The sequence below is a fragment of the Thalassophryne amazonica genome, chromosome 18, assembly GCF_902500255.1.
Source record: "Thalassophryne amazonica chromosome 18, fThaAma1.1, whole genome shotgun sequence".
NCBI classification, from domain to species: domain Eukaryota; kingdom Metazoa; phylum Chordata; class Actinopteri; order Batrachoidiformes; family Batrachoididae; genus Thalassophryne; species Thalassophryne amazonica.
The window spans coordinates 31,866,424-31,893,708 of NC_047120.1; the positions used below are offsets into that span (position 1 = coordinate 31,866,424).

The 27,285-nt window shown below is 40.2% G+C and overlaps 1 protein-coding gene across 4 annotated transcripts; it reads left to right on the forward strand.

Annotated features, from left to right (window-relative positions):
• Positions 1 to 27,285, forward strand: fbxo11b (F-box protein 11b). 4 transcript variants are annotated; one of them, XM_034194513.1, is made up of 22 exons: positions 1 to 310; positions 1,316 to 1,479; positions 1,648 to 1,729; positions 1,883 to 2,027; positions 2,115 to 2,244; positions 10,948 to 11,031; positions 11,428 to 11,560; positions 11,683 to 11,789; positions 16,260 to 16,371; positions 17,227 to 17,333; positions 17,441 to 17,578; positions 17,683 to 17,900; positions 19,694 to 19,874; positions 19,973 to 20,095; positions 23,624 to 23,709; positions 23,821 to 23,897; positions 23,974 to 24,117; positions 25,212 to 25,322; positions 25,409 to 25,516; positions 25,588 to 25,696; positions 26,885 to 26,983; positions 27,065 to 27,285. In XM_034194513.1, exons 1-22 carry the CDS (start codon positions 223 to 225, stop codon positions 27,192 to 27,194), a joined length of 2,676 nt encoding a protein of 891 aa, XP_034050404.1. In that variant the 5' UTR covers positions 1 to 222; the 3' UTR covers positions 27,195 to 27,285. The 4 variants fall into 4 exon arrangements, with proteins under 4 accessions (XP_034050404.1, XP_034050405.1, XP_034050406.1 ...); XM_034194514.1 differs by having other exon boundaries at positions 1,886 to 2,027; XM_034194515.1 differs by having other exon boundaries at positions 1,648 to 1,708.

Consider the following 27,285-nt stretch of genomic DNA (forward strand, 5'->3'; position numbering starts at 1 on the left):
CAGACTGACGGAACTGGCACTGAGCAGCGATTCGGGGGGAGCCGTAACACTACGTAGAAAAAGCCATTACACCCCAAATACCAGTGGGTTTTTTTTATCGTAATTGTTGAGGAAAACAATCTGCGGGAGCTAGGAAGGATCTCGGGATACAATTACAAACGGGTGGTCGAGGAAAGCGGTGTATTCCCCCCACCCCATCCCCCCCAACAACCAACTCCGCAGATGAACTCCGTCAGAGCCGCCAGCAGGAGACCCAGGCGAGTGTCGAGGCCGCGCCCGCTGCAGCCCGAACGGAACAACGGGGAGAGAGGTAAGTTAGGCCGCGGCTTAGCAAACTGCTTTAAGCGAAGCCGTGTCAGGCGAGCGTCGTTTTCACCTAACCCTTGTTTTGTTCTCCGGCCTCTCGAGGCGGACTCTGAGCAGGAAAAGCCGAGGCTCCGCGGCTAATGGAAGGCCGCGCTTTGTTTGGCTTGAGTGATTGGGACTAGCTAGCGTTGCTAGCTCGCTGGGTTTACACGGATGTTGGGAAGGATCGTCTTTTCTGACACACGTAGCTACAGGTTCAGTATTAACTACTATGCGGGTAACCTCAGCTGGAAGCTAAGGTGCAGATTTAGCGCTGTCTCGGCTGCTGCGTTCTCAGCTGTCACTACCGATTGTCACGGTGTAAATCTGCGGTGCCATTTTTGGGGGGTGTAACGTTAACAAAAACACGAGAAGCGTAGTGGAAACTTCATCTAGCAGCCCACTGGTTTCAGGTCATGCAGACCAGCTGTGATATGCCATTTTTAACGAGCGCATGTTGTATTATTTTCTTCACTTTAGACGGTAGTTGCAGCCTGACGTGACAGCTAATCTGTAGCTCGATTTGTTTACACCGCGGATTTGTCAGCTACGCAGTTGAGCTTTTAGCTATTAGCCGCACGTCTGATCAGCTTCATGTGCCGTCATTTATTTGACAGCTAGTCTGATTTTCAGTGCTGTCATACCACAAACGCACATTACCCCATATGTATTGGAAACGGCTGGGGCTAAAAAGCAGGAAATACAGCTGAAAGCAGGGGTTCCATCTGTCATGATCAATCACTAACCTTTGTCTGTACTAACTATATACTACCTTGTTAGCCTGCGCAGTAAGCGTACAGAATGGCTGTCTCATGAATGACAACAAGAATGTTAGTGGTTATCGTTGAAGCACGGCAAGCTATCTGAGATTGTTGGTGCTATTACTGAGTGAAAGCGTATGTATTTTCAGCGTTGCATTTGCTATATGCATTCTTGTGCATGTTAGGAAATGTTTGCATTTGTGCTCCAGATGAGGAGGCTCCTGCAGCAGCTGCAGCAGAGATGGCTATGGAGGAGTCCGGTCCAGGAGCTCAGAACAGTCCCTATCAGCTTCGACGCAAGACCCTACTTCCCAAGAGAACCGCTGCTACCTCTGCCACTGCCTCTGCTTGTCCCAGCAAGGGCCCAATGGAGGTTAAAGTGAAATTTTATATATATATATATATATATATATATATATATATATATATGTATATATATATGTATGTATGTGTGTGTGTGTGACAGAATATTGCATTTCCAGTCAGTTATTGTATACTTGACTGTTGGTGTGAAGTTAATGATCTGCTCATCATTTTGCAGGGAACATCCGCGTCATCAACAGAGGCCTTTGGCCATCGAGCAAAGCGGGCACGGGTGTCTGGTAAGAGCCACGATCTACCAGGTGTGTGTCTTTGCACCTTGGGTGTTATTTCATAATAAATAATTGTAATATAATTGTTTTAAGTATTTCTCTGTTGTCTGAAAAATGTGTTTGAGAGAGCAGTCTCTTCAGTACCATGTCTTGTGTAATATTTGTTTGTCCGCATGTGTGCAGCAGCACCAGCAGAGCAGTATCTGCAACAGAAGCTTCCAGATGAGGTTGTTTTAAAGATCTTCTCATACTTACTGGAGCAGGATCTGTGCCAGGCAGCTTGCGTCTGTAAAAGGTTCAGCCAGCTAGCCAATGACCCCATCCTGTGGTCAGTGCAGCTTACTTTTTTCCTGTTATGTTTAGCAGCAAATCAAGGGAAGAAAACACATTTTTATGCATTTATTAATCATTGTAGGAAACGCCTGTACATGGAGGTGTTTGAGTACACACGTCCCATGATGCACCCTGAGTCAGGAAGGTTCTATCAGGTCAGCCCTGAGGAGCATGAACACCCAAACCCCTGGAAGGAGAGTTTCCAGCAGCTGGTAAGTGGACTTAAAACAAAAAATATATAATTGTGTATCTATGAATATTAGTGTACAGTTTATATTGAGATGAAAGTCCTGAAAACATCAATCTAGATGTCATTCTAAATTCACCTTGACACTTGCATAAATTCAGTTAACGGTCACGGGGGGCTGGAGCCTATCTCAGCAGTTATAGGATGGGAGGCGCGGAACACCCTAGACTAGGGTGTACCACAGACCCAGGGCTACATATAGACAAACAAACGCATTCACACCTGCACACGCACCTAGAGACAATTTAAAGTTTCCAATCCACCTTACCTGCATGTCTTTGGATGTGGGAGGAAGCCAGAGCACCTGGAGAGAACCCACGCAAACACGGGTCAGAACATGCAAACTCCACACAGAAAGGCCACAGTTGGGAATTGATCTCATGACCTTCTTACTGTGAGGCAACAGTGCTAACCTCTAAGCCACTGTGCTGTCCGAAGTATTAGCTATTACTTGAAAATATAACATTGACAAGTATTTATCCAGAAATATTTTGTTAAACATCACTAAGTAATCAAGTGAAGGTAGCATCACATGTTTGAACCGGGGTGGTTTTAAATGCACTGAGGTGTTGATTTGTTACTCAGGGTTCAAGTTAGATTTTTATAAATTTGGAGTTCCTAGGACCTCATGGGGTTAAAAAAAAAAAATGGAGTCCCTTCATCATTTGATAGTGTCCTCATTCACTCATTGAAATTTGTTGTTCACATGCAATGTATAATTGAATACAACCCATTACCTTTGCTTTATGGTATTCACAGTTTAATTTTTTTCACTTCTAATTTTTATTACAATAACCCAATTCAAGTTTTGGTGTGTTATGATGTTGTGGCAGCTTTTCTCAAAAGTTGCAGTGCAAGTTGTGATAGTTTTTAGATGTTTTTTGCAATGAAATCGCAGGAACCAGTGAAAATTGCAAAATGTTGCAATAATTCTTATTTTTGTACAATGCATTAAAAAATTAAAAGGGAAGTTGTTGCAGTGAGGCATTTTTTGAAAACTTTCTTTATATCTGTATCGTTTTGTTTTTTTTTAAACACCAGAAATTTTTAAAACCTTTCAAGTAATACTGTGAGAAATCTTGGAGTCATTTTTGATCAGGATATGTCATTCAAAGCGCATATTAAACAAATATGTAGGACTGCTTTTTTGCATTTACGCAATATCTCTAAAATCAGAAAGGTCTTGTCTCAGAGTGATGCTGAAAAACTAATTCATGCATTTATTTCCTCTAGGCTGGACTATTGTAATTCATTATTATCAGGTTGTCCTAAAAGTTCCCTAAAAAGCCTTCAGTTAATTCAAAATGCTGCAGCTAGAGTGCTGACGGGGACTAGAAGGAGAGAGCATATCTCACCCATATTGGCCTCTCTTCATTGGCTTCCTGTTAATTCTAGAATAGAATTTAAAATTCTTCTTCTTACTTATAAGGTTTTGAATAATCAGGTCCCATCTTATCTTAGGGACCTCGTAGTACCATATCACCCCAATAGAGCGCTTCGCTCTCAGACTGCAGGCTTACTTGTAGTTCCTAGGGTTTGTAAGAGTAGAATGGGAGGCAGAGCCTTCAGCTTTCAGGCTCCTCTCCTGTGGAACCAGCTCCCAATTCAGATCAGGGAGACAGACACCCTCTCTACTTTTAAGATTAGGCTTAAAACTTTCCTTTTTGCTAAAGCTTATAGTTAGGGCTGGATCAGGTGACCCTGAACCATCCCTTAGTTATGCTGCTATAGACGTAGACTGCTGGGGGGTTCCCATGATGCACTGTTTCTTTCTCTTTTTGCTCTGTATGCACCACTCTGCATTTAATCATTAGTGATCGATCTCTGCTCCCCTCCACAGCATGTCTTTTTCCTGGTTCTCTCCCTCAGCCCCAACCAGTCCCAGCAGAAGACTGCCCCTCCCTGAGCCTGGTTCTGCTGGAGGTTTCTTCCTGTTAAAAGGGAGTTTTTCCTTCCCACTGTAGCCAAGTGCTTGCTCACAGGGGGTCGTTTTGACCGTTGGGGTTTTACATCATTATTGTATGGCCTTGCCTTACAATATAAAGCGCCTTGGGGCAACTGTTTGTTGTGATTTGGCGCTATATATAAAAAAAAAATTGAATTGAATTGAAGTATCTTATCGGCTTCCCAAAAAAATCCATATCACCCAGGCTCTACCACTGCACATCTATGAACAAAAAGTCCTCAATGCCGGATCAGGCGAGGGAGGTGATGGCTTGTAACTAAATGGCTGCAAAGGTGGATGAAGGCCACAGCAGGTCCTCAGACCTCGATCGGACCAGGCTCAGGGTCTGTCAAGGGCCGTGTGTTTGTTGACATGCAACGATGTTCCCGCATTAAACAAACCCATGCACAGGCATCTCTAGATTGACCCTGGATGTAGAATCGCATCCACAATTTGACCAAGAGACCATCTTCTCCATTGAGGAATTGCCGTGACCACTGCACATGCACTAGATGTGCAGCTGTCGACAGAGAGGCAGGAGAAACTTTTGCTGTCTTCTGTGCCTGTTTGTTTTACAGCTTAAATGTTTTGTCAGATTTACATTTTTGTTTAAGTGAAGACTGTCACATTCTTTGACTGCCAGGCTCTCTTGTCATCACTTTTTCACTCTCGGCAGCATATAGCTCTGCAGTCAGGATAAGCTCCCGTGAAGAAGCTAAGCTCTATGCGGTGCTCTTGCAGTGGGCAGTGACAACTTGAACAGAACTTTTACCAGCAGACTTTACATGCTATTCATTCCGCATCCACAGGGCGCTATATGTATGAAAAATCTGCATTATTTTTTATATTCATTGCATTTATTTTTAAAGAGAGACAACATTCAATCTTGTCCTGTTACTTGACAGCTTACCGCATCAATCTTAAAAGTTGTAAAACTTGTCTTAAAAATTTTGTATGTGAAAAAGTTGAATGGCATAATAGTGAAATTGACCTGTTGCCTACAAAGACACAATGCATTTAAGAAAGGTGTGTTTAAAGCCGCCTTTACCGTGATTTTTCTGGGGGAAAAATTGCTAACACATTGTCAGTTGGCTACTGTTTATTTTATTTACAACTCTAAATAAGGAAAAAAAATTTACCATAATTTCCAGACTATGAGCCACTACTTTTTTCACGCGCTTTGAACACTGCGGCTTTTACAATGATGCGGTTACTTGATGGATTTTTATAGGCTTTTTCACAAGTCAAAATATGTCAGTTGATGCTGTCAATTAATTTCCTGAAAGCTGTGCTCCTCATGTGGTGTAAATTCACAGAAAGTGTAAATATATGGTCTTACCCGTTCATTTTAGTGAAGAAAAGTCCCTCTCTGGCACTTTACGCCAGAGTTACACCATCACATCAGTTAGTGGAGCGGAGCCTTCTCCCCTCACCATTTCAAACCGGTTCTCTGTCTTGTCGCAACAAGTCGAAAAAGTCACAACTCCTCATTAATGTCTCATTTACCAGACTTCATCTGATCCTGGCTGCACGCCATGAAAGTCAGAAAAGTTAAAATTACTCAGTTTTCCGTGTAGAGCAGAGACACCTTTCGCTAGCGCTGGATAACGTGCTCATCAATATTACGTGGGAAGGGGGAAAAAGCATTTATGGTACATATTTAATTAAAAGTTAAAAAATCTTTCTGTCTAACATCTTTCTGTCTAAATATCTCGTGTTACAATGTGGAGACCCACAAGTGCATCCTATTTATGTACAATTTCTTTTTAAAATTGGTGGGTGCGGCTAATATTCACGTGCGCTCTGTAGTCCGCAAATTATGGTAGGACTGCATGGGGGGAAGCAACAATTCTTAAAATTTACTTTGAATTCTTTTTTTTTTCATTGCACACAATGTGAACACAAGATATATCATGTTATGTGTGGTGGGTAATGTTGCCATTCCTTCTTGCAACAGTTAAAGATGTTTCGGCAATGAGGATACGAAGTGACCGAGTGTTTTAGGTGGCGTTTTGTCCCAGGCTTCCTGCAAGCATGTTGGTGTATGCAACAGTATGGGGTCATTGTTGCTTTTTTTGGTTTCAAAATTCTCCCCACATTCTCTATTGAGGACAGGTCAGGACTACAGGTTGGCCAGTCCAGTAATTGTTGCCTCTGTTTCCACAGCCATTCCTTTGAAATGTGTGCAGAATATGCTTTTGTATTGCCTTGCTGAAAAATACATGGACGTCGAACGCAGCATATGTTTTTATAAATTCTCGGTGTACTTTTTTTGCATTTATGCTGCCATCATAGAAGTGAGATTTTCATTTGCCAAGAGTAGTAACATAAGCCCATAACCATGACAGACCCTAACTTTGGGACTTTGTGCTAGTAACAGTCTGGATGATTCTTTTCGTGTCTGGTCCGGCGCACACTTTGTCTGTTTCTTCCAAAAAAGATCTAGCTTACTTATTTCTTGTGACCGCATTATACATTTCTGCTGTTTGATGGTCCAACCCAACCCTAACCCTGCCTCTGAACCCAGAGATGTTGACCCCACTTCTGGACAATGATAAAAACTAAAGTTGTTTTTGTGTGTGTTTTTCCTCTCAGACAGTATAGTTTTAATTGGCATTTTTGCATTAACTCTGTATAGGCCTGTTATGATAATTGCTATATCGACTTATTGTTTGAGTTTGTTATGAGCACAATCCTTGTTTGGGGGGGAGGGGGGCTCAGTCACAGTTACATGTGTGTTTGTTTCCACAAGTCACCAAAATTTCAGTGAGTCCCTCTTATGTCTCGTTTTCGGCAGGAGATAGGGCTCAGTTTGCTCTGTGTGTGAGGCGATCATGCAACAACGCACCAGCCAGTTGAAGTGAAGCAACTGCGATATTCCATCCTCAAAGTTTGGAAGAATAAATGGAATTCATTCACTTGCCTTTTTCTTCTGAAATATGAAGCTACACAAAAGCGTACTAATCCACATTTATATTGAATCACTTTGCCCATATGAGATCAAACTCCTGCAGGCAACTTTGGACAGACAATGCGACAAGCTAATTGTAAAACTAGATGTTTTACAACCCCAATTCCAATGAAGTTGAAACATTGTGTAAAATGTAAATAAAAACAAAATACAATTATTTGCAAATCCTCTTCAACCTATATTCAATTGATTTCACCACAAAGACAAGATATTTAATGTTCAAACTGATGAACTTGTTTTTGTGCAAATATTTGCTCATTTTGAAATGGATGCCTGCAACATGTTTCAGAAAAGCTGGGACAGTGGTATGTTTATCACTGTGTTACATCACCTTTCCTTCTAACACTCAATAAGCATTCTGGAACTGAGGACACTAATTGTTGAAGCTTTGTAGGTGGAATTCTTTCCCATTCTTGCTTGACGTATGACTTCAGTTGTTCAACAGTCCGGGGTCTCCGTTGTCGTATTTTGCGCTTCATAATGGCCCACTCATTTTCAATGGGCGGCAGGTCTGGACTGCAGGCAGGACAGTCTAGTACCTGCAGTCTTTTACTATGAAGCCACGCTGTTGTAACACGTGCAGAATGGGGCTTGGCATTGTCTTGCCGAAATAAGCAGGGACGTCCCTGAAAAAGACGTTGCTTGGATGGCCACGTGTTGCTCCAAAATCTGGATGTACCTTTCGGCATTGACGGTGCCATCACAGATGTGTAAGTTGCCCACGCCATAGGCACTAACACACCCCCATACCATCACAGATGCTGGCTTTTGAACTTTGCTCTGGTAACAATCTGGATGGTCTTTTTCCTCTTTTGTCCAGCGGAAACGACGTCCATGATTTCCAAAAACAATTTGAAATGTGGACTCATCAGACCACAGCACACTTTTCCACTTTGCTTCTGTCCATTTGAAATGAGCTCGGGCCCAGAGAAGGCGGCGGCGTTTCTGGATGTTGTTGATGTATGGCTTTCACTTTGCGTGGTAGAGTTTTAACTTGCACTTGTAGATGTAGCGATGAACTGTGTTAACTGACAATGGTTTTCTGAAGTCTTCCTGAGCTCATGCGATAAGATCCTTTACACAATGATGTCAGTTTTTAATGCAGTGCCACCTGAGGGATCGAAGGTCACGGGCATTCAGTGTTGGTTTTCGGCCTTGCTGTTTACATGTAGAACGTTCTCCAGATTTTCTGAATCTTCTGATTATATTATGGACTGTAGATGATGGAATCCCTAAATTCCTTGCAGTTGAACATTGAGAAACATTGTTCTTAAACTGTTGGACCTTTTTTTTTTTTTTTTTTTTTTCGCATGCAGTTGTTCACAAAGTGGTGATCCTCGCCCCATCTTTGCTTGTCAACGGCTGAGCCTTTTGGGGATGCTCCTTTTATACCCAATCGTGACACTCACCTGTTTCCAATTGGGTGTTCGAGCATTCATCAACTTTTCCCAGTCTATTGTTGCCCTGTCCCAGGTTTTTTTAGGTTGAAGAGGATTTGCAAATTATTGTATTCTGTTTTTATTTACATTTCACACAACGTCCCAACTTCACTGGAACTGGGGTTTTATGTGATTTTACAGATGGGATGGTTGCCGAATAGCGATGTTGCCTATAGTGATTTTAAATATTTACAGAGTAAGGTTTTATGAGATGATATTTGCTAAAGGTGTAACGACATGTATTTGTATTGAACCGTTTTGGTACGGGACGTTTGGTTTGGTACAGGGCTGTGCACGGGTGAGTTTGCATTGCATGTGTTTACCGTAATTTCTGGACTATAGAGCGCACCTGAATATTAGCCGCACCCACCAATTTTAAAAAGAAAAAAGAAATTGTACATAAATAAGCCGCGGGTCTCCATGTTGTAACATATTTACACAGAAAGATGTTAGAAAGATTTTTTTTTTTAAACTTTTAATTAAATACGTACTGTAAATGCTTTTTTTTCCCCTGAAACGTTACAACTGTGTCCTTTCTCCACACGGAGAACTGAGCAATTTTATAACTTTTCTTGAGATTTCATCGTGTGTGCAGCCAGGATAGCATGGAGGCGCTGTGAATTTTTCAACTTGTTGTGCCAAGACAGAGAACCGGGGGGGGGGGGGGGGGGGGGCTTCACGAATTGATCTGACTGCGCAAAGTGCCGCAGAGCAACTTTTCTTCACTGAAACGCACAGGTAAGACCTTATATTTACCCTGTGTGTGCGTGCGTGCCTCTCTCTTTCGTTTTCTCCCTCCCTCCATTGTCCTCACTGGAAAACACCTGTAAATAAACACACACACAGAAAGGGTTATAATAATCATTATTGTTGTTCCCCTCCCACCGGACAATGTAAGACATTGCCGTCCTTTTGAAAAATAATTTGAAGCTATAATCTTATATTAGCTGTGTGCCTTTTTCCTTTTTTTTTTTTTTTTTTTCCCCAACTTTTCGTGATAATCATTTAATGTGCCCTCTAGAGGGAAAATATATAAATCCCTTTCCAATCTTTCTTTGAGAAACATTTTCTTTAAGCATTTCAACATTTTCCTCACACATTTAACAAACTGGATATTTTCTGTCCATCTTTGCTCCTCCAAGACTCAGACATACATGAATAATGCTTTATACCAATCAATCACTTGTTTGAAATAACATAATTTTTACTCCAGTACTAACCCAAAATTGTCCCTGTCCCAACTTTTTTTTTTATGTGTCGCATGCCTGAAATGCAGGAATGGATTAACAAGTGACATGTTGACCACACAAAACATGAAATGTCTCAGGTTCATACAGCCTGCAATGAAATAGACGTCAAAGTAAATCTTTCTCCCATTTTCTATTCTGTCAAATTTGACTGATTTGTGGTTTGTAGTGTATAGTCATCGCAAGGCTGTTGGGGTTTCCATCCATCAATTTTAAGTAAGTTGGAATTCCTAATAAACCATCACTTTTGATGTCACAGGGAGTGGCCTGTGTCAGCACACACACACACAAAAAAAGGATTAGTGGATTGCAGCACCAAGACTTGGAGGATTGTGTCCGTCTGGTTTGTTAATTGGTCAGCTATGCAGTGTTTTCAGTTTAGGTTTTTATTCTTACTGTACTTTTGAACACAGACAGCAGCAATGAGGAAATGGATCACAATGATTGGGGGGGGGGAGAATGCTAAAGTGCTCACTCGTGTTTTTGATTCCACCCTTGAGTGCAGTATACAACCCTTTGAACATGGCGGTCCAGATAGAATGTCTGAAGGTCCACAGAATGGTCTTTAAGCTGTTTTTACCTGTGAGGCCATGTATCTAAAACATGGTACCCTGAAAGTACGTAGGTGACTGAATCAAAACAGCTGTGTGGTGTAATGAAACTGCAAATACACTGAAATAAAACTTATGAGTATGCACATTAACCATGTGATTTGTCTGGGAACTAGGTCTTCTGTTTTTTTTTGTTTTTTTTTAACAAATAAAAAAAAAAGGTGTAATATTTACATTGTCACCTTTTTTGAAAGGAGTCTTAAAACTTGTAGTCAGGTGCACTGTGCACCACCACAACTGAGTTGAAATGAAGCTTTTTTTTTTTCTTTTAAATGCAAGTACTTTGTCATCTCAATTTTGCATGTATATGTGCATGCACACACTGGAGTGTAAATATAAAAGCACCTGGTAGACTTTCCATTTTATTTGAAATTTTGTTTTCTTTGCTTTCTTTGTACATGTTTTTTGTTGCTCAGGATGAATGAGGTTGATGTCAGATGTTTTCTCTACTGCAGTACAAAGGCGCCCATGTAAAACCAGGCTTTGCTGAGCATTTCTACAGTAACCCTGGCAGATACAAGGGCAGAGAAAACATGCTGGTAAGTCGAGACGAATAATAAAGATGAGTTTAATTTGCCCGTGTGTGTGTGTATTTTTATACCCCCTGCAAATGAAAGGTTAGTGAATCACCCTGTCTGGATATGAGTCTTGTAAATGCAATGTCTAACCCATTTTGGATTTCAGTGATATGTCACACAGTGGTTGTGCATCATATGGAGATATGCATCAAGGAAAATACCTGTCCAAAGAGGAGATAATTGGTCTATTGTTTTTATACGTCATACATGTCAATTACATGTATAAACAGATCAGTTGGAGTCTTCAGTATGCATGTGGACCACTTTAATTCATGTATTTCATCACAAAAGATTTCCTACCATCGCTATCTAATACATGCAAGCAATTAGTGTATTAACATGTTGTTTTTCTCGCAGTATTACGACACCATTGAAGATGCTCTTGGTGGGGTCCAAGAGGCCCATTTTGATGGTCTAATCTTTGTCCACTCGGGTATCTATACAGATGAATGGATTTACATAGAGTCGCCCATCACGATGATCGGTGCAGGTAGGGACTTGATACATTGATTAAATGCCTATGCACATTTAGTCAGTACCTGTAAGAAGGTACCTGTGAGTTGTGAATACTTCATGTCTATATATAACACATGCTCTCTGCTTTGTCCTTAGCGCCTGGTAAGGTAGCTGATAAGGTGGTGATAGAGAATACTAGGGACTCAACATTTGTCTTCATGGAGGGTTCAGAGGATGCGTATGTGGGCTACATGACAATCAGGGTAAGCCAGTCTCATCATTTCAAACAAGCTTGAAGCAGTGCCTACATGCTTTTATACTGCTGTTGTTTAATGTTGTCACCTTTTAAGAGTATTGTCAGCAGAAATGTTAAGGTTGGTTTGTTTATTATTAAAATCTTTATTTTAACAACACCAATTTAGTGAAAGATTGATGACTATTGGTAAAGAATTAAAGTACTAATGCCAATGGGTAGATTAGCAAATACTACCAGCATAACTGGAAACAAAGAAAAAAATCTGCTTGCTTGCTTATACCCTGTCAGAAACTTGGTTCTTTTGCGAGTCTTTTAAAGATTCTTTCTGTGTGAAGTTGGCATGTTCTTCCTATGCGTTTCCTTCAGGTACTCTGGTTTCCTCGTACCATCAAACATGCACATTCAGTTTTTTCTTCTTGTAGATCTGGAATTGCGTCAGGATGGGGTATCTGGTGTTATGTTCTCAGGTTGCCAGGCTAAATGTACTTTGCTATTTTTAAATTATATAATAACAAAACTTATAAACATGTAATTGGAATCTCTTATCATAATAGTCCATTAACATTGGGTTTTGTGAAAGAAATTAGTTTTGTGTTTTTTTTTTTTGTTTTTTTTCTTCCATGCATGAGTTTTGGCCTGGTTTCTGTAGTCCTTTTTCTCTCTGTTGGGTACTTCCCACTTCAGAGAAAAGTAGAAAGCTGGTCCATCTTTAGGCACGATCGAGACAAAGCTCAAGCAGTTTAGCGATTTCGGCCATGTGTGAGCTGACTTGAGTACAGCAGTCATTAATCAAGTGCAGAAATTCTGTTGCCACGCCAACAGCCACTGCGCACTGTTCACTAATTATCTGCACAGCTCTTAGTTTTTCAAAAAGAAAATCTGCTTTATATTTTAATTTTTGCTTAAACTGCAACTGTATCAAAATATCTGAACAGCCAAATATGTGTGCAGCTTTGAATTAATTCACATGTTGCAGTCAACAGAGAAATTACTGTGAGACATTTGACTTCATACCAGCAATATTAAATAATTGACAGATTTTACTGGACTTTCTATGGCTGGGAAAGAAGTCAGAGGCATGAAAAATTCTAATAAAAAAAAAAAAAAAAAAAAAAAATATATATATATATATATTCACTTTTACCAAATGCTGGTAGAGCTTTGTGAGACACAGGGTCTGGATTCTAAAAATAACAAAGGAAACACTGGTGTTGATCTTAAGTTTCTGTATTATAAAACATTAAACTGGAGGTGTGCTTTGAATGTGCAGCTGACCGCTACATCAGCTGCAAGTAAATCAAAAAATAAAATGTGTACAACACACATACAAAAACACACGCAAAAGCCCGAATTGAAATGCACTATCAAAAAGAAAAAAATGTCACAGAAGACGGTGTGTGGAATAAAAGATTGGAATACAGCCCAGACTGCTGGTCTTGACAGGTGATAGCTCCATGCTCACCTGCAAGAAAGAAATCTTGCCTCTTGCGCCACTCCTGCAGGTAAAAAATGTGACCAATTCCTTCAGTACTGTGCAAAACACAAGGCAGGAAGCAAGCAGCTGTTGCCTACTGACAGGATTACATTTATTGGTGTCAGACATGGGCTCTGCCGCAGCACTTGCCAATTCATGTCATCTCTGAAGTGTCGTACATACATTCATTGCTAAGTCCGTTTGACAATTTGAGAAAAAATTTAGAGCCCTCAAACAAGGAAGACATGCCAATTTCTCAACACTATCCAATTTCTGTTTGAAAGAATCAAGCTGATGACTTTGTTGCTCTTTACAGCCTCATGGTGGTAAGGGAATGTTTTTATTTGCTTGTTTGGGGTCTGAAAGCTCAGTCATCAGTCATGGTTGCTGAATACCATCTACTAGTCATGGTAGTATTTGTCTTATGTGTTCTCCAACAATTCCAAAAAATATGTGCAAATCTGTAAATAAGTGTGTCCCATTAGCATGAAATCAATTTGAGGAATGGCATGACCTTTGCATACTGTGCTTGCGTTTGGTAGACCAGTGCAATCTTGGACCATAACCTCTGTAAATTTTGACCTAATCAGTCATATTGATCATAAAAATTGGAGTTCCATAGTGCCGATAGATGATCAGCTGTTGTGACTAATGAATGGGAATGGGGGGCTTCAACCAGCACACAGCATGTCCATGCTCCTGGTACATCCAGGGGTGCAAGACCTCTGTCTTCAGAGATATTTCCGTAACTTCAGAGATATTTCCGTAAAATTATGAATACTCTGTTTTTGTTTATATATATATATATATATATATATATATATATATATATATATATATATATATATATATATATATATATATATATATATATATAATATAATATAATATAATATATTGGTAGCGAGCGAGAGGGGCATTAGAACTTGTATATGCAACTTCTAATCACTCAGCTCCACTCGGACATATAATATTACTGTATGATATTTCAGCTCTTTGACAGAACCAACAGTTGAACTTAATCAGATGCGATGCTATACAACCCCTTGCAAAAATTATGGAATCACCGGCCTCAGAGGATGTTCATTCAGTTGTTTAATTTTGTAGAAAAAAAGCACATCACAGACATGACACAAAACTAAAGTCATTTCAAATGGCAACTTTCTGGCTTTAAGAAACACTAAGAAATCAGGAAAAAAATTGTGGCAGTCAGTAACGGTTACTTTTTTAGGCCAAGCAGAGGGAAAAAAATATGGAATCACTCAATTCTGAGGAAAAAAAATGATGGAATCATGAAAAACAAAAGAACGCTCAAACACATCACTAGTATTTTGTTGCACCACCTCTGGCTTTTATAACAGCTTGCAGTCTCTGAGGCATGGACTTAATGAGTGACAAACAGTACTCTTCATCAATCTGGCTCCAACTTTCTCTGATTGCTGTTGCCAGATCAGCTTTGCAGGATGGAGGTTGGATTAAGATCCGGACTATTTGCAGGCCATGACATTGACCCTTTGTGTCTTTTTGCAGGAATGTTTTCACAGTTTTTGCTCTATGGCAAGATGCATTATCATCTCGAAAAATGATTTCATCATCCCCAAACATCCTTTCAATTGATGGGATAAGAAAAGTGTCCAAAATATCAACGTAAACTTGTGCATTTATTGATGATGTAATGACAGCCATCTCCCCAGTGCCTTTACCTGACATGCAGCCCCATATCATCAATGACTGTGGAAATTTACATGTTCTCTTCAGGCAGTCATCTTTATAAATCTCATTGGAACGACACCAAACAAAAGTTCCAGCATCATCACCTTGCCCAATGCAGATTCGAGATTCATCACTGAATATGACTTTCATCCAGTCATCCACAGTCCACGATTGCTTTTCCTTAGCCCATTGTAACCTTGTTTTTTTCTGTTTAGGTGTTAATGATAGCTTTCGTTTAGCTTTTCTGTATGTAAATCCCATTTCCTTTAGGTGGTTTCTTACAGTTCGGTCACAGACGTTGACTCCAGTTTCCTCCCATTCGTTCCTCATTTGTTGTGCATTTTCGATTTTTGAGACATATTGCTTTAAGTTTTCTGTCTTGACACTTTGATGTCTTCCTTGGTCTACCAGTATGTTTGCCTTTAACAACCTTCCCATGTTGTTTGTATTTGGTCCTGACTGTGAACAACCAACATCTTTTGCAACATTGCGTGATGATTTAGCCTCTTTTAAGAGTTTGATAATCCTCTCCTTTGTTTCAATTGACATCTCTCGTGTTGGAGCCATGATTCATGTCAGTCCACTTGGTGCAACAGCTCTCCAAGGTGTGATCACTCCTTTTTAGATGCAGACTAACGAGCAGATCTGATTTGATGCAGGTGTTAGTTTTGGGGATGAAAATTTACAGGGTGATTCCATAATTTATTCCTCAGAATTGAGTGAGTCCATATTTTTTTTTCCCTCTGCTTGGTCTAAAAAAGTAACCGTTACTGACTGCCACAATTATTTTTCCTGATTTCTTATAGTGTTTCTTAAAGCCAGAATGTTGCCATTTGAAATGACTTTAGTTTTGTGTCATGTCTGTGATCTGCTTTTTTTTTTTTCTACAAAATTAAGCAACTGAATGAACATCCTCCGAGGCCGGTGATTCCATAATTTTTGCCAGGGGTTGTAGAATACAAACTAATGTATGGTCTAGTTTAATATGGGAAATGTATGTAATTAAATTGTGAAAGCTTAAACGTATCAGTCCTATCACATTAAACAGTGTTTCTGGTTTGGTGGTCTTTCAGTATTTTTGTATAAAGAGGAAACTGGAGATCCACATTTATTGGGTGTATTTTTTGAGAATGTACAGTGAGCTGTATGCTGTTTTTCCTTTGTATATAATGTTAATTCCACACATTCTTTGTCGGTTAGTAGTATTAATGATACTAAAGTCTCCAGTGCCGATGTGGACACAATTTGGAGGTGTTGTCTGTCTGACCTCTGTGACACATCTCTTCTCAGTTTAATCCTGATGATAAGTCGGCACAGCACCATAATGCCCACCACTGCCTGGAGATCACAGTCAACTGCAGCCCAAACATCGATCACTGCATCATCCGCTCCACATGTACAGGTAATGCTCAGATCCATTACACAATAATGGATGTCTCAAACAATAGCCGTTCAAAAAAAATTAATAAAATTGCATTTGGAGTTTTTCCACACTATATATTGCGCCAAGTTATTTACATTTGTTCAAAAATGCATCAAGAAGAGGGGAAAAAGTCACATTTGGTGTCCTGTTTCATGCAAGAAGAAACAAAATGATTTTAACCAGCATGTTATTTAGAATACAGACGCTGCATTAGTGATAAAAAGTTAATGGGATTGTTGTTATTGTGCTAGACACATCACGCGACATGTGGACCCAGACTGCCTTCAAAATTTGGTCAATTTTAAGTTTGTTTCATTTTTGTGCAAATGATGGCATTTCATAAAACCTCACTCTGTGCAGATTTGAAATCATTGTACACAGTGTGGCTATTCAGCGGCTGTCTCATCCATAAATTTTACACTGATTCATATGAAACATTAACTTTTGTTAAAAATTGGTGCAATTGTCTGTATAAACGCAAATCCGTAACTGGGACAGCGATTCAACAAATACCTGACAGATATGCTTTTGCTTTGAGGTTCATATTTTTGCTGAATTTGAACTGAATAGACTAAATGAATTTGTGTTGGAAAAGTTCAAACATGACCATGATCAGACTACAGGAAGAGCCTTTAAAGGCCCCCCAAATTTCTTGAAATGCCAGAACTGCCTAACTCTATATTTGGTCCATTAATGTTTTTTTTGATGCTTCATACACTCATACCCATGTATATGAGGATAGTATATTATTAGTTGTTCTTGAATATGAGGAACATTTTGTATATCTGGGGTTGACACCACCCCTGAGCCTTGTTTTCCCATTCATGTTTTTAGTGGGTTCGGCTGTATGTGTGAGCGGCCAGGGAGCATGTCCAACCATCAAGCACTGTAACATCAGTGACTGTGAGAACGTTGGACTTTACATTACAGATCATGCACAGGTAAGTTTAAAAAGTATATTTGTCTATTAATGGTGTGCAACTGTGTGTGTAGACAGTCAGTGTTTGCAGCAACTCTGATTTTGACTTTGTGTTATTGACCTTTTCAGGGCATTTATGAAGACAATGAAATTAGCAACAATGCCCTAGCAGGAATTTGGGTGAAAAACCATGGCAATCCCATCATTAGGCGTAACCACATCCACCACGGACGAGATGTTGGAGTGTTCACATTTGATCATGGCATGGTACCTAAGCATGCCCCATGTTTAATTGCAATTAATTCACATCTTTGCTAACAGTTACTACCAGACTTCACCATCAAGTTAATGGCTTGTCTCCTGTGTTTCAGGGTTACTTTGAAAACTGTAACATCCATAGAAACCGCATAGCAGGTTTTGAGGTCAAGGCCTACGCTAATCCCACAGTGGTGCGGTGTGAGATCCACCACGGCCAGACTGGAGGCATCTATGTCCACGAGAAGGGGCGAGGACAGTTCATAGAGAACAAAATCTATGCTAATAACTTTGCTGGTGTGTGGATCACCTCCAACAGTGACCCAACAATACGGTGAGAATTTGCACATGTAGTGTAGTACACAAATGTAGCTCAGTGGGTATGAGTTGGGTTCATCTCCACTCACGTTACCTGTCTGTGTCCTTGGGCAAGATGGCTAAATTGCATCGTCCAGGGCCATCCTGCTATAAATGGGACTCAGTCTTGGTTAGAGAAGTAACCTGCGATGGCCCGGTGTCCTGTTAAGGAGAATTTGTAGCATCTCATCCATTTCATTCTTCAAAGTTCAGGATAAGCACCAACAAGCTTCAGGGCCTCTGTAGGTCTTAATTTACCACCAGTAGGAAGGACACCTGCCCCATTCATTCCATCCCTTCCCAAACAAACTTATGTAACATGTGATTCCTACAACGGGACACTTGGCTAGGTTACTAACAATATTTTAATATAACTAGGGTTGTGTTAAAAATGGACGTTACTTTATCATTTAATGGAGTTGGCAAAGTGTGCCATATACAAGAGATGATTTTCTTTAACTTGCGGAAAAAAATGCAGTAGTGTTTTAGATGGCTTTGATTTTTGCAGATGTGAAATATATTTTCAAACTCTTTTTGGCCGATACGAAATAGCCTTTTTTATCCCCCTGGTACAAAATAGTAAGTCCCTTCGGCTGCTCCCTTGTTTGCACTTGGGGTCGCCACAGCAAATCCAAGGTGGATCTGCATGTTGAATTGGCACAAGTTTTACGCCGGATGCCCTTCCTGACGCAACTCCACATTACATGGAGAAATGTGGTAGGGGTGGGATTTGAACCCGGAACCTTCTGAACTGAAACCAAGCGCATTAACCAAAATAAGAGGGGATATAGCGATCAGCATGTCCATCCATCCCTTTTCGTTTGTTGGCGCGATATCTCAAGAACCACTTGACCACTTTCATTTGTATTTAGCATAAGCGTGTACTTGGATGACCCTCGACACCAGTCGGTTACGACGACTTTAGGGTCAATTGCAAAGTCACAGAAAGATATTATCCATAACACATTGAATCTCCCAACACTGTGTTATTGATTTGTGGAGTTCAGTGGGGGTATGTCATCTCCTTATGACTCTCTTGTTTTTTTTCTTCTATCCTTTTTAATTGAAGAGAAGATGGTGTTTTTTGTCCTAGAAGTAAACATTACTCCTATTAGGATGGCCTACTAGTTGCAGATAAACATAAAACAAGAGGAAAAAGCACATTTGATATATGTTGAGCATTTTATAAATTTTAGACTTTCAATCAACAGCAAGGAAATTGTTTAAACTTTAACAAAAATAATGTAAAATGTCATGGTGCCACATTTTATTTTTTGTGAAGTCTGGGAGCATGTGCTGGTGCTGTACATCAACACATACAACATACCACAGAACTGTGTTGGATCTTGGATAGCAAACACCCAGACAAACATCTAGTCCAATCTCACCTCTCAGTCCTATTTGCCTCAGCCATGTAAAACATGGTCATGTCCTTGGCTTTGTCGGGCCACCTGGGCCCTTGACACTGAGGTATCCATGTGCTGGATCGTGCCCACAGAAATACGCCACATAGCTAAAATGTTGTAGCCGATGCTCCATCACAATGCAAGAGATACCCCTCACACACATTGGGGTACTTAATGGGGTTGTCTTGTCTGTCATCTTTGACAGAAATTTTTACAGCTGCCAATTGTGAATTTTTAAACTTTTTTTTTCTGATAATACCGATATTGCACCCATGTCATATGTCCATAATTGTTAAATTTGTTAAAAAGCTGGAAGATCAGTTTTGGGTCTGTTTGACCTTTATTCCAACACTGTTTTCCCCAGATCAAACGCTATATTCAACGGTAACCAGGGAGGCGTGTACATATTTGGAGATGGGCGGGGTTTAATAGAGAGTAATGATATCTATGGTAACGCTTTGGCGGGAATCCAGATCCGAACCAACAGCTGCCCCATTGTACGACACAACAAGATCCACGATGGACAGCATGGGGGCATCTATGTGGTAAATACAGGCTTTTTAAAAAAATAATAATTAGATCCGACTCCTAATTATTTATAGTAATGTCACATGTGACACCTGAATCTGATTTGCGTTTGTAGCATGAAAAAGGACAAGGGGTGATTGAAGAGAATGAAGTGTACAGCAATACCCTTGCTGGAGTCTGGGTCACCACAGGAAGCACTCCTGTCCTCCGCAAGAACCGCATCCACAGCGGCAAACAGGTAAGAGTTCTCGCCCTAACTTTCCTAAATGTAAAGTGCAGCAAACCCAGATTGTATTACAACATGCATCTTTAGTTATTTTCAAGCTTCCAACTTGTAGCGAGTAATTTTTGAAATCACTTTGTTGGATGACGTACTTGGGGAGGCTAAAGGAAGGTTTCTTTTGAAAATTTGGCGGGGGCGACATCTGTCATAAAGTATGGCCAAAACAGTCATCTTAATTTTTGTTTCTGTGCCATAAATATTGAGGGCTTTGTCTTACCAAAACCATTTCTTGGTGCTGTTTTGGGGAGGCTAGGGGAACAATACCCTTCCAAAATCATGGTAGTCTGTCAACCAATATGGCTGCCACAGGCGCCATCTTGATTTTCATTTTGTTATCCCCTTGGTATGAAATGGGGGGGATATAGCGATCAGCATGTCCGTCTGCCTGTTTTCACTTGTTAGCATGATATCTCAAGAAGGAGTTGACCAATTTTATTCACATTTAGTGCAAGGGTGTTCTTGGTTGGTCCTTGACACTTTGTATTACTGATTTTTGGGGACCGGGGAGGATATGTCATCTCCTCATAACTCTTGTTCCAATAATTAAATAACTTCTCGTCTGATTGAAACAGTTTCTTGGTGGTGTTTTCGGGGAGACTAGAGGAAGCGTCCTGCTGAAAATGAGGGTTAATACACTACATACCAACTGTAAAGATGCACTTTTTCAATATACAAATACACCATCATTAAAGCACTAGTTGCTTGCTCCAGAAATTATTTCCAGGCATCCTTCTCATCCCTACTGAAAACCATAAACTAATTTAACATAAGGGTGGGGGCACATGTCGCACTTTGTGTATCTCTTAGCTGAAAAATAAATATGATGCTAACAAGCACACCACATGCTCTTGTCTGTGATTCATTGTCTGTGTTTGTTCGGCCACGTTCGCCCTCTGCAACATGGACACTGGGTGGCAGGGTGTTAATACCAAATACCTCAGTGAGTTCTTTTTTTGTGTTGAACAGTTTGAGTACATCAAGTGCACCCAGCCACTCCAGTTATGGCTCTGTAAATGGTGTCACCCACATTTGTAAGTAAAGTTCAGATAGACCAATTCCCACAATCATGTAACTGGTTACATGATTTTATGTTGGTAATGTCTCTGTACATTACCAACACAAAATTCAGTCAGTCCTCACTAGGTTGAATAACTTTGACCCAGCTGGGGAAATTGAAAGCATGCATGAGTATTAAGTCTGGTATTATTTGCTCGATTTAGTTATCCTCATAGCGCCCAACAGATGGCACCAGTTTGCAGAGGAGAACTGTCTGAGTGGGCACTCGCATCCAGCCTCAACCTCTGATCCAGATAAATGAAGCTCAAGCAGAAGTGGCAAATCTTGCAGTTCTTCAAATGGCTGCTTGAGGCTGGTTCCAAAAATGAGTCAGTCTCCTTAAATCCATGTTAAAATTTCTTAATTAAGAGAATTAAATGTTTATAGCCTGGCACCAAAAAAAGTTTGTCTCTAAAAATTGTTTCGCCTATATGCCATCTGTGTGTGTATGTGATTGATGTATATCAGTTAGGGCTGCAGCTATCGAATATTTTTGGAATCGAGTATTCTATCAATTATTTTTCGATTAATTGAGTAATCGGATAAAAAAGTACGTTTGTATTTTTAAACCATATCAGTAGTTGCAGCGCTCTCTAAGCAATGGCACAATGTCACTGTGCCATCATGCAGATTTTTAAGTTTAGAATGTTCCCCCTCTCTCTGTTTTCCCAGGTAATTGTTTATTTTTTCACATTATTAAGAGTTTTGGAGCTTTGCCAAACCATAAGCCCAGGCTCTCTGCGAACAGGACATTTTTTTTTTTCTTACTGTCACTTTTTATTGCTGTGATTTATTCAGTGTTTAGTGTGTATATTTCTACATGTCGTACAGAGCAGCTCAAACCGAAGTCAAATTCCTTGTTTTCTGTGAATACTTGGCAAATAACAAAGCCTTTGAAAAAACGGCTGTGGAGTGCAACATTTCCACAACAGCTGCACTGATAAATTAAATCTTCAGCCTGTTGATTAAAAACTCTTATCAAATCTGAATATAGGCATTTTTAAAAAAAAATAGTTAAACATGATTAATTTAAACTGCGCTTCCTTTCACTTCATCTGCGGAGGTGGAGAGCAGCCAGTGGAGCAAACCACGTTTTAAAAATAAAAATATAAACACACTGCTTCACTTTAAATGCATAATAAATCCGTTTCAGACTATCAGCACAGATCCTTTCTCTTAAAAGGCTTTATTTTACTCAGCATGTGGCTTTGTAAACTTGTAGCATTGCCTGCTATGTTAATTACCGCTTACATTAGTTATGGGCATGCTCTATGGTCTTCTTCTCGGTTTTTTGTGGGAGTGTTACAGTGCCACCTACAGGCCTGGCATATGTACTACAGCTTTAAACGAAGCTTCGAGGCAAAGAATTTGCCTCAAACATTTTTTGAATGTTCGAGGCAATGTAATTCGAATTATTCGAATTACTCGATTAATCGTTTCACCCCTAATATCAGTTTAGAATATTTTAATCCCACTCTCCACCACTTTACCCATTTATGTGCTGACATAAATGTCAGCAAGATGCTGACTTCCAGAGGTGCCCATTTGAACTTTAAAACTATGCTTCATAAAACCTTTGGATGATGTCACAGAAGCTTTGTCCAGGGTGTATGTAGGCAGTTTATGGTAAACAGCTATCCAACGTTTATCCCTGTACCACTCTGTTACTAAAAACAACAACAAAAGACTTTATGCAATTAATTTATAGAGCTGTCAGGTTTTTTTTTTTTTTCTCTCACATGTATGTCTCTGTTCTGGCTGATTTTTTCCAAAAGCCAGAGTTTCCATCTTTTCCACCAACAAAACCCATCCAAAAGAAAAGGTCCATGTCAGATGGGGTCTTCTCTCTCTGACTCTGCGGTCAAATTTGCTACAATTGAGGGCGATAAGCAGTTGTTTGTCGCTTGATCAGCGTTGCCAGGCGTGGCTAAAGGACGGGATACCTGACAGTCACTGAGTTTTTACTTAATGCTTGACTGCTTAACGGAACCAATGTTCACTTGCTTTAAGTCCTGTGGTTTTTTCTACAGTAACATTCCTGTATTGCAAGCTAGCATGCCAACATCTCCATAACTTCAGAAGTAGTATCTGGTTTAAAAAAAAAAAAATAATTTTTAGATTTATAAGTGTTCATTTCTTGCTAAATTTTGCAAAATATATGAGAAACATTAGATTTGTACAGAAATGGCTGTTTTAGAGCACCATCTCAGATTATTTTGTTTGAGCGAACAACTTGCTGACATCACTGTCTTTTTACTTAGATTGGCAGTCGCCGTGTTGTCACTCAGCATTTGGGTAAAATAGGTGGCAGGAATGGCGATTGTTGACTTGTTGCTGTGATTGGAAATGAACGGCAGGTTGTCGTTTTCCCTCTGCTTGTACTTGCTGTGTCACTTGATCCTTTGTGACAGATTCTTGTTTTTCAAGGTTGGTGTGTATTTCTATGACAACGGCCATGGTGTGTTGGAAGACAATGACATCTACAATCACATGTACTCTGGAGTCCAGATAAGGTCAGCAGGTTTTTCACTGGCAATCCAAAGTTTTGCTGAAGACGTTATTAGTTTGTGGCTATCGCTCGCTAGAGTGCAGTATTTTGAATCAGTCATGTTCACTGTTGACAGGACGGGAAGTAACCCAAAGATCAGGCGCAACAAGATTTGGGGAGGACAAAATGGAGGCATTTTGGTCTACAACTCAGGTGGGGATTTGACTCGCCGCTCTGCTGGTTCAGTGTGTCACACGTGGCTGTCTTTAACCCACTGTGATGGTTACAGGTTTGGGCTTCATAGAGGACAACGAGATCTTTGACAACGCGATGGCCGGTGTGTGGATCAAGACGGACAGCAACCCCACGCTAAGACGAAATAAAATTCACGATGGCAGAGATGGCGGCATCTGCATCTTCAACGGAGGCAGAGGTATCCTCCCAGAACACTTAACCAGAGTCATTTAGAAATGAAGCAACAAATCCTGTCCTGTGGGAGATCTGCACCTTATTCAACTTCTTAAATCCAGATTGAGTTCTGCTGTGTCCACACTTGAACATGTGATATTACAAAAACTTAAAACAATTGCATGCTGTTAGATTTTACAGACACTTTCAGTAGTTATTTGTATTCATGTATTTAACTTTTACAAGAAAGAGGTCTCTTTCTTGTGAATCCCAATCACTGCATATTGCTTGCATTGCTTGACCATCACTGTTTCTCACGTTTGAAGTCCTACAAATGCATTCCCGCTGGTTTGTGTGGCGGTTATGATTGTGCTGTTGGAGTTTGGGAATGTCACAATTGTTAAAAACTATCTGAAATGGATTACTTCTCTGATGCACACTGACAACCACACCTGCTCCTAATCCATCATCAGTGTAGTGTTCTGTAACCATCCAGCAGGTGGCAGACGTGTATGGTGTGTTTCATAGGTAAAACGTGCTTTCTTTTTGGATTGGTGCATCAGTGTTCATCAGATTTGAAAGAATTCCTCATTATGATGAATTAAAAAGATTATAGCAGTTATTGTGTTAACAAACTGGAGGGTTTGTTCACTGCATTTTAGAGCGTGTGCTAAAGGTTTTCAAAAACATTTCAATTCCTACAGTTATTCATCTCTATTAAAAATTTTATATATATCTATTTTTAAAAAGACTAACTTTTGTTGTGAAATGTTTGTTTTACTGGTAATCAGCAATGTGCAGAGTATTAAATGTCAATAAAAGCTTCATAGAAAATGTCTTACTTGTGTTGAATAACGGTGATTTGGGTGCAGATTAAAGCAGAAAAGAGACAAAACACGAAAGACTGAAAAAGGTCCACCTGATCATTTTTCCTGTTTTAATTTCCACATTGAAGGGCTCAGTGGGTGTGATTGCAGTTATTTTTCAAGTGAATGTATTTTTAAAATGGCTAATGGTGTCAGGATGACAGAATGTGAAATCGTGGTTTTGCAGAGATGGGGTATCACAAATCTGAGTCTCGAAGTGAGCTAATTTGGTTCCTGTGATTGTAATGTGTAGGCCTGCTGGAAGAGAACGACATCTTCAGGAATGCTCAAGCTGGTGTTCTGATCAGCACCAACAGCCATCCAATACTCCGCAAGAACCGCATTTTTGACGGCTTTGCTGCAGGTTGCTTTTTAGGCCATTCCACCAGTACTGTTTGACACTTCCACAATTGATGGTGGAGTTCTTAAATTCCTGAACTGTCTCTGCAGGTATTGAAATCACTAACCACGCCACAGCCACTCTGGAGGGGAACCAGATCTTCAACAATCGCTTTGGAGGCCTGTTCCTGGCCTCAGGGGTCAACGTAACAATGAAAGGTAACTGCAGGATTTGTTGAATCTTGACTCTCAGCAGTGATGTCCGCCGTCTCACATGCTTCTTTTTTCAGATAATAAGATCATGAATAACCAAGATGCCATCGAGAAAGCTGTGAGCAGAGGACAGTGTCTCTACAAGATCTCCAGCTACACCAGTTACCCCATGCACGATTTCTACAGGTGAGCGAGCAGTGGTGGTTTGCACAGTTTCCTATTTTAAAAACCCCTCCCATGCTGAGGGATTCGAGCCTGGGAAACTGACAAATCTGAGAGCTCTTACCTGCTGTAGCAGGTTGGTGTGGATGGAAATTTCTATTAGGGGTCGACCGATTATTGGTGCCAATATCCAGCATTTTTGTGGATATTGATATTGCCCATTTATAATGGTTGAGATGACAGTTTATTTTTGCAGCGCTGGATGTAGCGACTCACCGATAGCCAACATCTGCCTTCATGTGTACCTTTTTTTTATTTTTTTTATTAAGAGCTCGCAAGTCAGTGACTTTTGTGTTCTGTGAGGCAAGAGTGCTGTGAGCTGCAGCGCATTGCTGAAAGCAGTGTGTCTCTCACCATCTGTGTAAAAGAAAAAACTGTCACTGTTTATAAACTGTTACAAACGTTCACATGACTGTTTGTAAGCAGTGGACTTTAGCTAAATGCTCGTTAAAGCAGCGGAGCAACTTGACGATCTTAAAACTATCATGAAACGAACGTGTGAAAAGATATGATTCAGAAAGGTTTCATCCACGTTTTATGCTTTAAAGAGCAGGTTTGTAATGAAATTAGTCCAGGTTCAGCTCTTCTTCAAATAAGACTGTTATTAAAGGGGTTATATTGCAGTGCTGCAGAACAATGTTGAAAGAAAAAAAATAACTGTCAAGATAACAGGAAAAACTCTGCCTGACACAACTCTGCCTCACTGGGTAAAAGCTACTGTGTCGTTTTGAAGAATAAATGCTATGTCTATCAAATACTGTGTTTTTAACCTATTTAAATTGTAAAATGGCATGAAAAATATATATCTGCATGATATTTAAGTTAAATTACCTCAAGTTGTGGCTTTTACAGTAATTTCAAATCTTAAATTACTCTAATTTATTTTGCTTAACATCGGCCCATGGGGGGGGGGGGGGGGGTGGTGTATGTGGGCGGGGCCATCATAAAGAGCACATTACTCAAATCGGTCTTGCAGTTTAACATCAACATAAATGTGCAAAAATTGCTGACAGGGAGCACTTACATCCATTCATGGCTAAAGGTAGGAGTGGAAACTCTCTTCTGCACTTTTCTGCATTGCTGATTCACAGTTAAAACGATGCAAAAATTCTTACAGTTGATACAATTAGCTGAAACTGTCTTTCTTTGCAGATGTCACACCTGTAATACAACTGACAGAAACGCCATCTGTGTTAACTGCATCAAAAAATGCCACCAAGGGCACGACGTAGAGTTTATACGGCACGATCGGTGAGTTTGAAAACTTGTGTGAATTTGAATCAATGTTAAGAGTTTTAAAAGAAAATTAAAAGATTTTTGTTTTGTCTGCAGGTTTTTCTGTGACTGTGGAGCAGGAACGTTGTCTAATCCGTGCACGCTGGCCGGAGAGCCCACCCACGACACGGACACTCTGTATGACTCTGCGCCGCCCATAGAGTCCAACACGCTGCAACATAACTGAAGGCGTCCGCTCCACTTCCACTCACATAAACATCCAAATACATTACATTGCACGTCGAAACATGCGCACACACTCACACACATGCTGGCAG

Coding starts and splice junctions, on each gene's coding strand:
- fbxo11b (XM_034194513.1), top strand. CDS start 223: ATGAACTCCGTCAGAGCCGCCAGCAGGAGACCCAGGCGAGTGTCGAGG. Junction 11,561..11,682: donor CATCACGATGATCGGTGCAG/GTAGGGACTTGA, acceptor CTTTGTCCTTAG/CGCCTGGTAAGGTAGCTGAT. Junction 26,984..27,064: donor GAGTTTATACGGCACGATCG/GTGAGTTTGAAA, acceptor TTTTGTCTGCAG/GTTTTTCTGTGACTGTGGAG.